This window comes from Rutidosis leptorrhynchoides, chromosome 3 (assembly GCF_046630445.1).
Source record: "Rutidosis leptorrhynchoides isolate AG116_Rl617_1_P2 chromosome 3, CSIRO_AGI_Rlap_v1, whole genome shotgun sequence".
Taxonomy (NCBI): Eukaryota; Viridiplantae; Streptophyta; class Magnoliopsida; order Asterales; family Asteraceae; genus Rutidosis; species Rutidosis leptorrhynchoides.
The window spans coordinates 617171941-617190695 of NC_092335.1; the positions used below are offsets into that span (position 1 = coordinate 617171941).

The window sequence follows — 18755 nt, forward strand, 5'->3', positions numbered from 1 at the left end:
CTAATGAGATACTTACTTATCATAATATCATTTTAACTATATATATATAATCATATATATATATATATATATGTCATCATATAGTTTTTACAAGTTTTAACGTTCGTGAATCACCGGTCAACATGGGTGGTCAATTGTCTATATGAAACCTATTTAAATTAATCAAGTCTTAACAAGTTTGATTGCTTAACATGTTGGAAACACTTAATCATGTAAATAACAATTTCATTTAATATATATAAACATGGAAAAGTTCGGGTTACTACACCGTACGACCACTCCACGAAGAATTTGTAAAAATCTTTTTGTTGCGGTTTTTCCAAATCATATAGGCACTCGACTACTTGATAGCTTGCCAAACATGAGATTTCAATTGCGAATTAGCTCGATTGCATCTTCCTCGAAAAGCTTCGAATACTCAAATTTGTGACCGACCCCAATCCTCACCAATTGTATATGCGTTCCCAAATATCCCAAGCAAATCGACAGAAGAATAATGCATGGTCAATGGTTTCCACATCGTCATCACATAGAGGGCATCGGACGGAATCAAGGTCAATACCTCGTTTATCGAGTTCGGTACGTACCGGGATTCGTCTTTTTAGAACCCTCCATATGAAAAATCCAATTTTTGGCGGCAGGAATTTATTTTTTAGAGTTTCGCCCCGATTATTATTGTTACAGCAGAGTGTACGTTCATCAATGAGACTTGATAGTGATTTTGTTGTGAATATTCCGTTGGAGGCTAGGTTCCAAATCCACGTATCTACAGCCCTGTCCTGTTTAACATAAGACATAATTAAATTAGTTAGATTCTCCAATTCTTGTAAGGCTCGACCAGAAGGTGTAATTCTCCAATTCTAGCACGTCATCACAGTATCAGATCATATTTCATCAACTCTCGATGTAGCAGCAGCCTCCGATGTAACAGCAGCCTCCGGGACAACAACACCAGTTGTAACAGCAGCAAAATGCTCGACATCAGTCCTCGTTGTAGCAGCAGCATTATCCCAAACAATTCTGTCGCATACTCGAACCCCCTGGGAATTTTCTAAGTGAAATAGGCGGTTGAATTTATCCTTAAGAGCTACGTTGCAAAGCCACGGCTCCTCCCAAAATAAAGTATCTGACCCACTACCAATCGATTTTGCAAATGAATTATTGAAATTCAGGCTCGTTTCTCCAATTGCATAACTTGCACGTCAAATATTGACCCAAACACTACTTGCTCCTTGAGGTCTATTAAGACCCGAAGGAGGTAGTAATCCATTAGAACCATAAATACTCTTGATAATCGATACCCAAAAGCATTTGATTCAGTTTTGGCCCTCCAAAACCACTTCCCCAAAAGCGACAGATTTTTCCCACGAAGCGAACGAATGTTCAATCCACCCTCATCAGTCATCCTACTTTACCCAACACATTTTAATATTCTCACCCGACCCACCCCAGAAGAAGTTACGCCTAATGCACTCTAAGTTTTTTATAACATTCAAAGGGGCACGAAAAAAGGGAGAAATAGTAGAGTGGTAAACTACTTAGGACCGACTTAACTAGTGTTAACCTTCCACCATATGAAATCGATCGAGCTCTCCAATCCGCGAGTTTCAAGTTGAATTTATCCACTACAGGTTTCCAATTTTCCACTTTGCTCATGTTTCGACCTATAGGGAGACCTAGGTAAGTGAATGGGAGTTCCCCTACTTTACAACCCACACGATTTGCCAAACCTTCAACTTCGACTTTCGAGACCCCAAGACCATATAGGACACTTTTATGCATGTTAAATCTAAGCCCCGAGACATTTTCGAAACACTTTAGAAGCTTCATGAGATTACAAAAGTTCTGTGTTCCCCATTCACCGAAAAAGATAGTATCGTCCGCGTATTGAAGGTGTGAAACGGGCACCTTTTCCGAACCTATTTCCACACCTTTGAATAAACCCCCGATAATAGCTTTTTTAGTGAGAAAGTTTAAACCCTCCGCAGCTATAAGGAAGAGAAACGGTGACAATGGGTCACCTTGCCTAACTCCTCTTTCAATAAAAAAATCATTAGTAGGAGACCCGTTGACAAGTACTGAAATAGATGCAGATTTGAGACAAGCAAGAATCCATTTTTTCCACCGACAACCAAACCCCATTCTCGACATCATTTCCAACAAAAAATCCCAACTCAAACTATCAAAAGCCTTTTCAAAGTCAACCTTAAAGATTAGGCTTTTCTTCTTATGCTTCTTGAGGAAATCAACCGACTCATTTGCAATAAGGGCCCCATCAAGAATGAAACGCCCTTTTAAGAAGGCGCTTTGTTCGAAACCAATAAGAGAAGGCAATACCTAGCGAATACGGATGGAAAGAGCTTTGGCAAGATCATATAATAGCAACCAATGAGGCTAATGAGGCGAAAATCATTTAGACCTAACGGGTCCGGCTTCTTAGGAGCCAAAGTGATAAAGGAGGCGTTGCACCCACTTGAGATTTCGCAACTCTCCCAAAACCAATGAAGGGCATTCATGAGATCACCTTTAATTAAAGGGGGATAATTCTCACACACACTTTTTTGATCCTCACACACTAATTGAGTATTATTAGAAGAGTAAAAGGTTAAAATAGGTGTGTGAGGATCAAAAAAGTGTGTGTGAGAATCATCCCCTTATTTAATTAAAGCCCAATACAAATTAAAAAATTTAAACTTAACACCGTCTGGACAGGACGCCTATGAACAACAACAATCTTTAATGGCCCCTAATATTTCAGTTTCGGTGAAGGGCTGCTCAATATCAGCAGCTTGCTGAGTGGACAGAGAATTCGAAGGGAGAAGGTGACGATCTCCAACAATAGTATCATCATTGCAAACACCATCTTATTGATGTTGACTTTCGCAAATTGAGCTTTGAATTGTTCAAACGCCTCTTGCTTAACGTCTATCGGATCTCCAGCAACAGGTTCCAAACCTTATATATATACTACTACTATTGATTTTTAATTACAGCTATATTATATTTCTTTTTGATTTTTTTAATTTATATGTTTTTATTGCATATGTTGAAGGTGTGATCATCCAACTGAGAATTGGTTATGTTTGAGGTGTAAAGATGTTTTATGTAGCTGATTTATAAACAAGCATATGCTCGAGCATTATTAACAACATAATCATAGTGTAGCATTAAGTTATAGGTATAATTTGATCAATACAAACTTGCATTACATTCTTCATAGAAGCCTTATAATGCCTGATTGATCCTATTTGTGATTGGTTGTTTGGTGCAGTGATATGTCGGTTTGGTGTTTTTCGTGCAATTCATGTTTGGATGCTCAAGTTATGCCTCTTCTTTGCTCAGTTTACGAAACTACTTATTTATTGAAGTTTGGTGAAGCGTGGCCGTCTCGGACAGTTGGCTCGAATCACTTATTGTAAAAAAAAAAAAAAAATTGGACTTTTTATCGTTACCAAGTGTGTTAAATATGATTACAAAATTATCTAAAAAGAATCTAATTTTCCAAGAAAACACCGATCAGGCATGCCACAGGCTACATACGAATATTACCCGTCTGAGCTATTAGCAGTAGCGAAAACAGGAATTTTTTTCACCCGGGGCGAAATTTTTTTTTAAAGCATATCAACTTTTTTTGGTAAAATATGGAGGTTTTTGAGAAAAATATGGTGATTTTTGAGCAAAATGTGGAGGTTTTTAGGCAAAATATGAAGGTTTTGGGGCAAAATACGGAGGTTTTGAGACAAAATATGGAGGTTTTGGGGCAAAAAAAAAAAAAATTCCACCGGGGCAAAGTCGAAAAACCCAAAATTTTTACACTAAAAATTGCAAATCGACTGGGGGCATCTGCCCCCCCCCCCCCCCCCCCCCTTGCCCCATGCTATTTCCGCCACTGGCTATTAGTGATAAACATGACCCGAATCAACCCATCAATCCATTTAATAACAAGAAGGTTGTAAATTTTATGTTACAAGCATTGATTGATATTTGAATTTCGAATTTCAGATAGAAACAGAAAAGCTTCTTGCTATACTTGTGGAAGCGGAAATGAGCAAACGACTGATAGAGTATTATTACTATTATTTTAATTTTTAATTCATCAATATCTTCAAGAATTCATTATGTATGTTAATGTTAATGTTAACAGAAAACAAGGGACATGTAAAGGGAAGAAATGTACTGCAATATGTCACTTTATGGGATATCAGGCTCGGGGTTCTGTACCTTCAAAATTCGATTGTGACTGCGCCTATGTACGTTTTAAGCTACACCCCATTTAATTTTAATTAAATATCATATATGCTTTAGTGTATGTACAATGTACCGATGTTATTTATCATTATTATTAATTATTATTGTTGTTGCAGATTGCCTGAAGTTTCAAAAGAAAATCCTTTGGCACCTCTTAATAGGAAGACTTGGATTACTGTTCTACCGTACAAGTGGTGACAACTCAGTATTGTATGATCATGATTTGGAGAGGTAAGTGTCAGTTAAGTTTAATATAAGTATAGCTTACTGTCTACTTTCGGTTAATATTTCTAGCTAAAAACATAGTTTCATATTCAATTTCGGTTACTAATTGTTGGTTATTAATATTAGTCATGCGCTGTTTGACATTGATAGGAAACAAGTACCTCAAGAACTGGTCTCGCAGGTTGGAGAAACCTTTGAAAAGATATTCGAAGAGGTTTGCTTAGTTGTATCTACACTTTTTTTAACTTTCTAATTTTATTTATTTATTATTATTTTTTGGGGGTTTTCGGTTGGTTTCTGTTGATATACGGGGGTTGTTTATTGCAGACGAATAACGTGAGAAAAGAGTTCTTTGAAGACACGTCTATAAAACACGCCATTTCTATTGTGTTCGATTCAAACCCGAGACTAAGGTTAATTTCTGGCTACCATGATGACTTTTGTGATTATTGGCTGTAACTAGAATTGTGGGAGGTGCCAAATGGGCAAGTTGGGTGATTTGGTCAACGGGTCAAAATGTGTATTGGTCATTATGGGTGAAAATCTACATTCAGGTTGGGTCAATCCACTAACACTTGAAAATTCCTAATTCGTTGGCGTCTTCAGCATGCATGACTTCAAAACTATATTATAGTAAAATTTGTTAACAAAACAGTTTTCAAGATTATTTGCTTTCTAAATTATTTTAGGAAAAGTTTAAACCTTTTTGTTGATGAATGTTATTTTTTTCTCTAAAAACGTATGGTGTGTTTTATGTTCAGTTCGAGTCTATCTTGGACAAGGACATTTTCTCTTTGAAGAGCTTTTGGATGAGGAAGATATTATTCAAGAATGCAAAGCTTTGAATAGCCGTCTCATTAACTTGTAATTGGCTTTATCTTAGGTATGTTTCCCGTTTCTTTTTATTTATTTATTTATGGGTAATTTGTTTAATTTGATGTTAATGTGATTATATATCTCCGTAGTATTTAGTGTTCATTATATAGGTTATGTGGTATTTTTTGATTTTATCATCTACAAGCTTATGATCTTGGAGGATCCGTATAAGAGATATAATGTGTGGATTTTTTGTTTTCGTTAAAGGAGATATTAACAATTCTTATGGCTTAAAGGGATTTGTAGTGCTCAAAAGCTTTCGAATAGGTAATACCCATTTTGATTTTTCTCATATAATCTTAATGTTGAGTGGTTATTTTTCTAAAATTAAAAAAAAAAAAAAAAACACACACACATCTACTTTCATATTGTGCAATCTTGGTTAGTTATTGTGTATCTTTACTTTCTACTATTGTCACTTATATTTTGAATGACTTTGGCTGATGAAGTAGCATTAATTTGAATAGATATTTGCAGGTTATATTTTCGTTATTTGGATCTTTTTGTTGCGATATTTTTTTAAGGTTGTTTTCTTATTTGTCTTTATTTCTTTTGTCATTGATTTTTGGTATCATTGATTTTTTGGTAACATTGATTTTTGGTATGATTTTTAGATCTCTACTTCATAAACATGGAAGATTTACATAGGTTTTATTACCTAAATCTCTACTTTGAACCGTTTTGGATAAGCACCTAAATGGCAACAACTCAAGTAACTTTATATAATTTGAAGTCCTTTTTTTTAACAGCGATTGGGATCACCCGAGAGGGACTAAAGCACCTGTTGCGATCATCTCCCGTTTCGACTATGCTGATGCAGCGATAATGATCCCGCCCCCATCGCTACCCGGGAGGAAACCTTGAAACCGATCCAAGGGCACGACCAAGTAAAACTCTCATCCCTTTACCCCCCAAACGATATGAGAAAGGTGTCATTGGTGGATACTTTATGGCAGGGATGAAATTGTGTTTTTAATATGTAGCTAACGGGGGTCGAACTTCTGATCTCCCCTAAAGGAGGTAGGCTACCAACCGCTGGACCACATCACAACTTCTTTGAAGTCGTTTTGTGATGTATGTAAATTATGTGTGTCATAACTATGTATAACTCTCTAAATTATGGGTGTAAGTGCTCAAACAGTTATGTACCTTCATATAGTTTGAAGGTCTTTTGTGATGTATGTAAATTATGTGTGTAATAACAATGTATGACTCTCTAAATTGTGAACTACTGCTAGGTTTGTAAGTATGTAACACCATGTCATGTAAATTATGTGTCTTTTTGTATGTTAAAACAGCAACAAAGTGTTAATGTTTATGTTATTGCAAACAAAAAATGATAGAACAAAAAAATCGTGGAAAATATTGAGCAGCAACGCACGACCCCCTAACTCTTGTTATAAACATATACGGAGTATATTATGAAATTCGAAGGAACATTTAATAAAAACAAAATTCAGCACAAAATTAATGTGATGTGGTGTGATTCCATGATTTATTATTTTTTAAAAACATCACAATTCAAGTGTAAGTGTGGAGAATGTTGAACAAGAAAAAAAGGGAAGGAATGTGGGGTCATCAAGGGTTACATTTGGTGACATATAAAGAGAATCGAGCTGAGGATGACTCAAACGTGAAACAACATGTTACTACGTGACATAATAGATCGAGAGTTTGGTTTGCTGATGGAAAGCATGTCACCAAACGTGAGATTTAATATGGCCACGAATATTCTAGAACATATTGACTTGTACAACAAGTTGTTTCTTATTTCATGTTCCCTTATAAATATAAACTTATGTAACATGTACAATGTGCACGAAAATTATAAAGAAAAATATCTGATTTGCGCCCATGGAGTAAACCCTTCTCTGTATTTGGAGTTGGGATTTTGTCGTTCGTGAATTTGGTGATTGATTTATATCACTTGTCTTGTTGGGTCCCAAATTCCTAACATCAAGAAGTTACCGATTGGCAGGGACATCAATTTTATATATAAACTGGATCGAAATCTTATATTTACTGTAAGTGCATCCTAGGGCTTGGAAAAGAAGGTCCCTTCCAACACTAACTGTAGGCATGATGATAACTATAAACTGGATCGAGATCTTATACTTTAATCAGTTGGATGCCCATCAGAATGATCGACTTCTAAATGCGTAGACCCAAAGTATTTATGACCTTGAGTTCCCGCCTAACGCGTGTGTATCGTGTGGCAAATGATCGCGAATGTGGTTAATTCCCCTCTGGGTGATACAGGTTAAACGGGTCGGAATTGCCACATTCAGTGAAAACCTTTTTCAGCTTTAGTTATTATCCTTTAGCAATTGAGAATTAGAATATTCTTTGACAAAATTAATGCAGGAAATAAATTTATTTGTATCCATGAGTCACTAATAATTTGATGTATCTAGAAAACATATATTTATATATGACAGTTTGAGAATTGTAATTGCAGTGACAGGGGATCCAGGGGATCCAACTGGTATACCTGCTGTGACTGTTTCAAGTAGATCAGGTAAAAAACTTATAAAATATGTTGGCCGAAATGATATTGAAGTATGGCTTACTCAAAGCGATGACTTATCAACATATTTCGACATAGCCTTAATCGCTTCAGTAGTTTACATACTGTTAGAATATACGGCTAATTGCGTTGAGCAACTGCGTCAGATAAGCCCACAAGGTTCTCGTGTTAGAAGATTGTGTGGGATGTGTAGTGGGTTGGTGAATGCCATGCCGAGCCTCATTTACTGAAACTTTAGGAGACAACAATTGCACTTCAGCAACATGTGTTATATGCCTTGATGACTATAACGTTGGCGATAAAATTAGAATTCTCCCGTGCCAACATAGTAAGTCTGTTTGCGCGTGATACTTAATTGAGCCATTGTTGCACCTAATATATGTGCAACTAGGGGTGTTCTATGTGGTTTCAAATTGATTAACTCAAAGATCAACCGAATGAAAATCGAAAGAACAAACCGAATTTAATTTCGATTTTCGGTTCGGTTCGGTTTTACTTTTTGAATTCGGATTAACTGAAAACCAGATTCAAACCGAAAACTAATAATATATTGAATTATTAATATATGTAGACGAGAAACCTATTTCAAAATCAAAAGTCGAATTTAAAATCGATTTGTTATGATTATTTTGATTAAATTATGATTTTTTGAGTTTTTCGGTTTTAACATAACCGAATTTGGAATTGATTTTCAGTTTTGAATTTAAATTCGGTTTCAGTTTTTGATTTTGCCTTCATAATTTTCAGAATGAAGGAAACCGAACGCCAACTAACAACTACTACCACATTTTTTTAATAATTGTAACTATAACTAGTTTATCTTTTATTTTGACAGAATTTCATACAAGTTGTGTTGATGCTTGGTTAACATCCTGGAAGACGTTTTGCCCTGTATGCAAGCGTGACGTGAATAAAAGCATAAGCGATCCACCAGCCACGGAGCACACACCGTTACTATCATCAAGCACAACCAATAATTATCAATCTAACATATCATAGTTACTATTTGCATCTTTGGAATCTTTTGTTCTTAGAATGACAATTAAGGGTAGAAGTAATACTTATCAAAACGATGTATTAGTGTTACACAATTTCTTACATATAAACAGTAACAATATCTTAGGTACACATCAGTCGTTTCAAAGCAAGTTTCCGCACCGTTATCTTACCTACGTTCTCACCCTCCAAAAAAAAAAGAAAAAAAAAAAGAAAAAAAAAAAAAAGAAAAAAAAACTACATTAAACATGATCACAAGCTGGTAAAAGCTACTCTTATTAATCCTAGCAAGACCTCTAGTGCGCCGTTCAAAAATAAGTATCAACAAAAAAGGAAGGAAAAATTGGTCCAAGTGGCTGAGATGGAAGAGTTGGCGTGTTTAATTGTTTATTAAAGACATTCGAGTTCGGATTCTCTGTTTTTTTTTTTTTTTTTTTGCGAAAATAACGAATACTCATATAGAAACGAGGTCGTTTTCCAAATGAAAACGTCCTCAACTGGAAAATACAAAAGGACACGGGGAAAACGGGAAAACTCGCACCTAGAATGTAACCATATAAATAATAACTATCTATAAACGAGTCTCCCTAACATCCCGAAAAAAACTACAAACTAATCAAACAAAAACCGAGAATACCATGAATATACACGGAATGAAACCAAGCGAAGAACATAAGAGGAACCACAATAATCAACCTCGAGGACCCGCCCTTTTCAATTTTCCATTAACCGTCTCTTTCAAAGCATTCTTCCCGGACCGATTCTCGATTTGTAAGATAACACATTAGCGGATCTATCACCTGGCGCGCTCTCCCCGGCCAAACGTGTGTTGTTAGCTTTTTGTTTCGATTTATGATTGATGATTCAGTATTGTCAAGATGAGGGTTGGTATAGATAGTTTATATGTTCACCGCTTTCAAGATTCAAGCCTCGTCAGGTTTCTCTCTTGCATCTTTTTTTGAAGACTTTTTTTTTTATTTGAAGACGTTTTTCGTATTTATTTAAGTTTTCGTTATTTTTGGGGGGGAAAAATAAAGGTAAATATCAACCATATTCATAATAAACAGTATAATTCTTGCAATCGGAGAAGCTGACACAATAGAATATTTGTGCTGAAAAAGATCAATAGTTGTTACGACATAAATAAATCGAGTCACAAGGCATGAATTTTATGATTATAGAAGGCTTTCAACGTTGAGCTCCACAAAGGAACATGGATCGGGTATGTCAAAGTTTTCCAGCACCTGAAAATTGTATATATTACGATAACAGTCAAAAGTAATACCAGCAAAAATATATGGAATAACACACGTACGTATCTAAACTTATACAATAATGATTATAAAAACAAAGAGCAACCCCGCATAAGTAGGTTTAAGGCTACTAAAATAACTAGCGTGTCAAATTTATTGTTTAAAAAAGTACCTGCGGGTGAACAATGCCAAAAGTTCCTATGTGTTTCCCTTTGTAAATGATCCTAGCTTGTCTTCCCGGGAAAAACTCGGGCTCCTTCATTAGATAATAAACTTGTAAGCAAAACTGAATACTTCAGGGTATACAGTACAAACATATAACAAATAGAGGATGTTGGATAACGGGTCAAAATTAATTTTAATGCTTGTCAAAAACAAATTATGAATGATTCGTAATATAACATTGTAAATAAAAAAATATCACTTAATAATAAGTAATCTAATATCTAATTTGACACTTAAAATAATTAAACGCTTGAATAAGGCAGTTTTAGAGGTTGTGTGCAGTAAAATGGGCACTTTAGGTGACTTTTCATCCCATTTGACCCATCTCAGTTTTGAAAAAATATTTTCGAACAGGCCCGTTTGGAGTGTTAAACATAACCCAAATCAATCGATTTTGTTAGTGAAATGTTCGATTGTCACATCTAAGTACAAATTGCATGCAAAAGAAAACTACTTACATATGATCGCTCGATGTAGTAACCAGTTTTGTCCCCTTGCGAGACAAAAGGAGTCCCTGTAACCTCCATAATTCTGTCCACCAGGCCATGTATCAACTACAAAGAAAACAAAATTAACAAATAAATAAATAAATAAAATAAAATACAAATAAATAATCGTAAGAGTTGAATAATTATTGCTGTTATCTGTTATGTGGATAAAGTCACATATCAGGAATGTTTCAGAAAGAACAATTTTAGACTTTGCCTACAACTAGAATGTTCAACATACTTTATACATCGTCACCCGACTTAATTATTACCAGAGGGGTCAACAAACTAACATTGGCTTCATTTTGCGCACATCTGACAAAAACATTCATAACTTATATGTGATGATATAACCACAAGCTTTAATTGCTTCATTAAGATATGATATTTTTACAAACCTATCACATTGGCAAAAAGGGTACCCTTCACTCTTTTAAAGATAATTATAAAACCAAAAGTACACATAATTATCAATATCAGTATTTAAGCTAATTAGAATATCGTTTAAAACTAAAGAGAATGGAAACCCTAAAATGGGAGGTGAAGTTCACCACCTAGGTTCAAGTTTAACAAATTATTTGACATGAAATATTATCATTGTCCCAATATTATATAACAAACCAGAAGAAAATAGAAATCATAAAAATATATATATGTTATTAGAGTTTTACCTCAAAACCTGAAGTAGCACCACAGTAGAGAGCTGCCAGCTGGCGACGATTTATGGCCCCAACATCTTTTGACTCATCCAATACAGTTATATCACCTACTTCAAATATCTACAGTTCCATTGCAAAACGAGTACAAATAACATCAGAGTGGAATTATATAAGCAAATAAAAGCACTATCTTCATTCATTAAGGTTACATATATAGATGGAAAGATGGGCGGGTCAAGTGGATTAAGTAATGTGTCATATGGGTACAAGTTGAAACATGTCACTTCTTAATATGGGTCAAGAGGCAACAGACTGCAATGTGTTTATCCACAAAAAAAACTTCTTTCATCATGCTTTCATTATATTTGAAAACAATTATGTGTTCATTTTTAACACAAAATCAATAGAACTAGAAAAACTAATATAAGTCTCTGAACAAAATGAATTGTATCATGCACGTAATAAAAACAGATTATGGGGCACCTTTCACGCATTAGACCCCGTTTGACCTAATTGAGATGAAACACAGCTGAGATGGTGGACCCATTTATATGTGAATGGGGCTCCAGTTACAATGGTAGCCCACTCCCAACATGCTTGAACAAAAGACTTATAGTTATAATTGCACGCCGATATTTTTGCAACTATAATGAAATCTAATTTTTACCTTGATAGGCTTCGGATGATCTTTATTGTGTGCAGCTGTTTTTAATATCCCAGCCATAAGACTGCTTCGAACGACCTATATGATACAGAAGCTAAATGAGTAACACTTTGCAAACAATAATATTAAAACTATAATCAAATAATGTCTAGCACAACATGCTTAAAACATTACTGTTACTAAGTTAAGAAAGAAACCTCAAAATCTGCAGATCGAGGGTTTCCAATTGTAACTGCAGTTGATTTGTCATCTTTACGATTCAGCATGGTGAAGTTTTCTTTGTAAGAACAAAGGATCCATGTTAACACCTCTGTATAACCAGCCAGCGCAACCTAAAGACAAAAACAAACCACAAAGCATCAATAATATGACACATGTAAGATTAAAGATTAATTGAGTTAGCATAACTTTATCACATTAATATAATCTAGGATGTACCTCTGTTCTCATAAGGTCACTGAACTGATTTAAAGGCAACGGTTTTATAGATGTCGGCGTCCGTTGAGGAATTTTATTAAAACCGTAAGCAATCGCCACATCCTGCAAAATGTCATTTGTGTGAAATATGAGGCACTCAAATAAGAGGTGACAAAGCGGGTGAGATATGCAATTTCAGTAATGGGTTGGGTCAGATTGCACTGACCCACAAATACTTGCCCACTTTTTCAAGGTTAATACACACATATACACATATATACATATATACATATATGCATATATACATATATGCATATATATACACACACACACACGTACACACCTCAGCTACATCACATGCATGAAGGACATCACTTCGAGTTGGGGGAACAGATACATTGAAAATGCAGTCATTATTATCCTCCGAGACAGATTTCTCCGCATGTAATTGCATCTTGTTCAGTAACCCAGCAACCTGTCAAGTACAATTATAAATAACCTAATTAAACATTAAACATTAAACATACTCATTTGCAATAAATGTATTTCAACTCTCATATATAATATGATTATTATTATTATTAAACACATTAGTACCACCACAAAGAAATTATTACAGAATAAGACACTTCTATTGTCTTCCAATATTAGAAAAGGATTAATCGGGGTCAACTTATTCACTATACAACAGTGAATACTGTGCCTAAATTTCTTTACTAAGGAAAAAAAAGCCAAATGTGATTAACTGTATAGATTTAAAGTTAACAAAATGGCAAGTTCTGTACCTTATCTGCCTCCAATGAAAGCCCGGCTATACCATTTATGTACGCTAGAGAAACCTTCATATTGTAGGATGATAAATCTGGTAAAACATAAGATTTTCCGTCGGGATATATCACTTCAACCGGCTCAACCTCAAACTTTCGTTCACAGTACACAGAGAACATAGTCACCTGCAGTAAAAAAAAGTGCATAATAATAATATCATTTTCTTGTTCAACTGATATGCAGAGATTAATAAGGAAAATATATAGCATAATTCTTGTAAACCTAACCATTGTATTCAAGACAATCTTGGCCTTGGTCAAATCAGTAGCTGTGCACTCGATGAACACGTTTTTGGTCTTCAAAGATATAGCCGAGTGTGCTCCATTAATTATTGGAGGCAAAGACAATACAGTTCTGCAAAATCAGTTATTATAAGATCATTGATTTGCTAAATATGGTAGACAATAAAATATGGGTCTATAATGAAGAAAAAAATGACCACTGAAACTAGAGGTGGTAACTTCGACTCGTTTACTTACAAATTGGTTAATTTGGGTTCGGTTCTATCTTAAACAGGTCTTACGGGTAAAATGAAAATCTAAAAACATAAGCTAATAGTCAGATAGTTTGAACAGTTCAAATAGATTCAACGTAACCCAAAGTGTAATAATTTCATAGGAGTCACCTAAGTCGCATTAGTTAATTAAGAGATATTACATTACATATAAATAAATTTTGTAATCGTATTTTCACCCAAAGTGAAAAACCTTTTTAGTCAAGTACCACGGTCCACATGTTTCATGTTTTGACCAGTTACCAAACCTGCTTGGCATACCCACTTTGCCACCTTTAATTAAAAGCAGATAACACGAAGCCTACCTTACCAAGCAGAATACAAAGACATTAATGAGTTTCAGCATGAAGTCACAAAATAGAAAATATTAATATTACAGTAACACAATACTAAAGGGTTAAATAAAGATGACAATGAAAGGAGGTTATACTACGATAATATAAGTGTTAGTGCCATACAATGTGAGTTGTTAATTCATAGTCAACTCATATTGATACAGATGCGTGACCACTGTAATCATTCTAATTCTATTCTAATGAAATTAATTCAGGACTAAAACAGAATATGCATAATGAACAAGACAACTGTTGATAAATGGTAGAATACCTGTTTTTATCATATATAACAGGGAAAACAGGCGAGTCCTCGATTATGTGCAAGTACTTTTTCAGTTTCATATCAGACTGCCATAGCAAAAGAGAAACAAAGCCACATAATGAATCAAACTGAAGATCAGAGAAAATATAGAAATGTACATACATACACAAAGGAATATATCTATCTATCTTTTTTTCCGAAAAGCCATGGAATAAATAAACACGACGGGCCAATAGGAGGGCCCCAACCCCTTACATATCTATCTATCTGTCTACATATATAAGAAACCTACCTTGTAAAACTCCATCAGCTTATCAGCTCTGTAACTCTCCACCTAAAACAGAAATCACCACTGCATAAGCAAATATTTTACAAAGAAAAAAACTGCAGTTCTGGAGTAATCAAAATTATTTCAAGCGTTGTATTTTCAGTTTTACATATGAGTTTGTCTTGATATATTGATAAATGGATGTAGACAGAACATGAGTAATTTAATATACTCCATCTTTCTTTAGTTTACTGTCAGCCGACAAAAAAAAAAGAAATTAAGAAAACAAAATAACTAGAGTCTTATTTTTATGTAAATGGAGAATTTTACCCATGATTGGTCTGATATTTGTAATCAATCATAGTCATCTATTTTGTTTAGTGCACAATATATTTAGGACAACTAAAATGAATATATGAGCAATAAATATGGGAAGTAGGGAGTAAAATGTATGCAAATATGCAAATAACAGAACAAATTCATAACAAAAATACAAATTGCAATGGCGGACTGCTAGAGTAACAAATATCACCCGCAAAGGTTGTATTTCCTTACGTTACATACGAATTTGTTTGAAATATTGCTAATTGGATGTACCGCATGTCAACACTCATGCGTTATGCAACAATTATACTGAAAAATGCCACATTTTACCTGCTTTAATGGTTTGAACTCTATGTCTGCTGGAGGAAGAGCCTGCGAATATAGAGACAGTTAAGAAAAAAGGATTAAGCATTGAATGATAAAAATACTGGTACTTAATTTTAATAAATGCAACACATCTACTTTGGGGTGATTACAGACACATACATTTCTAAACGGCTATTTGTACATAGTTTTAACATGTTGGTATGAATTCCTCAACTAAAAGAATAGATAATCAATAAACTAAACAAGTACAATCATCTAAAAGTATTTAACAAACTCGCAAACCTCATATGTGAATGGGCCTTCTATTGTGTCCAAGTCATGTGTTCCAATAGCAACCAAAGTTCTTCGCCTAAAACACGTGTAAGATGAGAATTGTAAACGGTGATGCATGCAACTCGCGTAACCACATACCACGGTTGACAACAAAAGTTAGATTTACATATTACCTGCATATATTCTGATGAAGCTTATCTTGAAGGTCAATGAAGCTGTTATATCTAGCCTCGTTGAAAGTAATACCTCTCAAAACAGCACAAACAACAAACGGACGTATCTTTGACGTCTGAAAAATAAAGTTAAAAGACCATCTAAATATATATGAATCTGAAGAGCTCGTGTGCTTTAAAGACACATTGCACATAGAAGAGTTGGTTTATGAGATAGATATATACCTCTGGTTTTACATGCATTTTAACCATAGATTCCTTACTAACATTAGCAAGTTTGTAGTTAGGTACAGAATCAACCCCACAGAAGATACGCAATGACTGAACAAGTCCCTCAAGACATAGCAGATCATATCTGCACAACAAATAAACAATTCACACATAACTGGCTGAGATATTTTGACATCAGAGTATCTTCAAAATTTCATGTTAACACTATGAAATTCAAGGAACATTTAACTTTAACAAAAATAAAAATCAGCACAAAATTAATGTCAGGTGGTGTGATTCCATGATTTACCAATAATTAAAACCACACAAATCATGACGTTACCGATTGGCAGGGACATCAATTTTATATATAATTTCTTCATCAGCACCAATTTCTTCATCATCTTCTTTAAGATGTTTCTCCTTTCTTATTATCGCCTTCTCTGTTGTCTAACATATCATACATACAATAACCGATTTACAAAATCAGTAATGCACATCTTGCAAGCACATACATATACATATAAAAAAATACAAGTATAAAAGTCTATAAAAATAGCTACCACGTCATCGAGCTCGATTCCAAACTCAAAGCATAATTCATCGAACTCCTCTTGTGCTGAACAAGTACATTGTGAACAGATGTTTAAATAAAAAGGAGGAAACTCATTTTATAATAAATAAAAATTAAAAAAGGATTGTAATGAAACTTACTGTAAGTGCGTCCTAGGGCTTGGAAAAGAAGGTCTCTTCCAACACTAACGGTAGGCATGATGATGTTAACGACGATACCTATAATCTAGCTAATTTACCTGCATATTGATTGATTGATACTGAATAAAAAACATGAAAATAACTTCAATTTTCGAACAATGGCTAGGTATTTAATTTAAACTGTGTGAATTTATACAATTGTATTTTTTATTTAGGTTATTATTATTAATTATTACTGTAAATTAAGACTTTATTAAGTATGGAATGCGGCCAGTTACCTGATTGATATTGAGGACGGCGGAGCAATCGCAATTTCAGATCAGACTCGATGCTTAAAGAGGCAGCTCGCTCTATTTGCTTGATGGAGTTAAAGATGATAAAAACGAGTTGCCCTGGGTAAAATGGGCCTGGGCTTAGTCGGATATTATACTTTCCAATACTTTTGAACTTGGTCAACAAGTCAATTATTTCCCTTTAATAAAAAGAACTTGGTCAACAAGTCAACTATTTTTCCCTTTAATAAAAAAACGAATTTTAATTATACTTTTTAATTTAATTTTTTTAAGACAATTTTTGTATCATCGGATCCTTTATTTCAACCACTATTATCATTTACACGTAACACACACGTTCCGACAATCGAACTCAATAGACGGTACCCGAGAACACATCCATACAGGCAATATCCGAGTAGAAAATTTGTGACCTCAACTCAGACATCCCACGTAATATGAGGGTGAACTTGGAAATTAATTGTTTGTACAATGATTCGAACCCGCATCTCCCCTATTGGAACAATGCGTCAATCCACTACACCACGGCCACAATTACTCGATTAATTAATTAATTCATATAATTCCTTCTAAGTGACTTTTGAACTTGGTCAACGAGTAGTATTTTCTTAAAATAAAATCATTCAATTAATTGTCATGTTTTAACTTTAGAAATTTTCTTTTTTCAACTTTGACATTAAATTATTTTTTGTATGTTATATAACTTGATGAAAATTATACCGGTAAAAATATATTTAAAATTCAATCCATTGTTATAAATTTTGTTGAATAATATATAATACAAACAAAAATATTTAGAGTCAAAATTTGAAAGAAAAGACTTTACTAGGTAAAACAAGAAAATTAAACTGGAAAGGCGGGAGTTGATTCCTTATATGTAGCTTTTGTACTTGATCAACAAGTCAAGTATTTCTATTTAATAAGAAAAAACGAGCCTAGCTGTAAGATTACTATTTTGGCTAAAATTCGAATACTTAAAACGGGTCATGAACCCAGGTTCATCAACGGACCATTTTCTTCACACCTAATTCCAGTGTTGTAAAAGTTGGTTGACGCATCGGCCGACGCCTCGTTTTTTAGGCATGACCGATGCGTCGTGGCTTAAAAAAAGAATAACAGTAAATAGTCGGTCAAAGTCGGAAAAAAGTCGCTCAAAGTCGAAAAAAGTCGGTCAAATTCGAACAAAGTAGATCAAATTAAAAAAAAAAGTTATATTTTTATTTTGTAATATTGTTAACTAGCTTAATGCCCGCGAATTCGCGGGGTTATTTTATGGGACTAAGCAAGTATTAGTTAGAAATTACTTAATGTGAAACATTATATTATTTGTGTAGTTTTCTGTAACGGACACAATCATAGAATGTTGGTATATAGTTGTTGAGCAAATGATAACAAATAAACACATCAATGCAAGTCTAATAATACTTTATATATTATTACAAAAAACAAATAAGTGTTTTTTTTTTCAACTTTATCATATCTAAGCAGTATTTTTACCTAACAGCGTCTTCCTTTATGACCTTCATGGATTGTCTGTCTAAAAGCATAAAAAGTTCCCCGCCCGGACAGTAATCAGTTATCAAACAAACTTGAGTTGGAGTCTGCAATTATTTTTCGTCTGTTAACCAAATTTTCTATTTATCGATACAACGGAGT

General features: G+C 34.2%; 1 protein-coding gene across 1 annotated transcript; it reads right to left on the reverse strand.

Moving 5' to 3' along the window:
- Positions 1-9913: 9913 nt before the first annotated feature.
- On the reverse strand, positions 9914-17179 carry LOC139898932 (phenylalanine--tRNA ligase beta subunit, cytoplasmic). The gene is made up of 20 exons (XM_071881736.1): positions 17085-17179; positions 16807-16925; positions 16656-16711; positions 16436-16542; positions 16108-16237; positions 15883-15998; positions 15719-15785; positions 15440-15481; positions 14810-14851; positions 14527-14603; positions 13634-13760; positions 13364-13531; positions 12922-13053; positions 12600-12701; positions 12359-12493; positions 12165-12239; positions 11510-11617; positions 10809-10904; positions 10298-10381; positions 9914-10116 (listed from the first exon to the last, which is right to left on the reverse strand). Exons 2-20 carry the CDS (start codon positions 16862-16864, stop codon positions 10048-10050), a joined length of 1791 nt encoding a protein of 596 aa, XP_071737837.1. The 5' UTR covers positions 16865-16925; positions 17085-17179; the 3' UTR covers positions 9914-10047.
- Positions 17180-18755: the final 1576 nt, after the last annotated feature.

Coding starts and splice junctions, on each gene's coding strand:
- LOC139898932 (XM_071881736.1), bottom strand. CDS start 16,864: ATGCCTACCGTTAGTGTTGGAAGAGACCTTCTTTTCCAAGCCCTAGGA. Junction 15,786..15,882: donor CTTCATCAGAATATATGCAG/GTAATATGTAAA, acceptor CACGTGTTTTAG/GCGAAGAACTTTGGTTGCTA. Junction 14,852..15,439: donor AGTTCAAACCATTAAAGCAG/GTAAAATGTGGC, acceptor TTTCTGTTTTAG/GTGGAGAGTTACAGAGCTGA.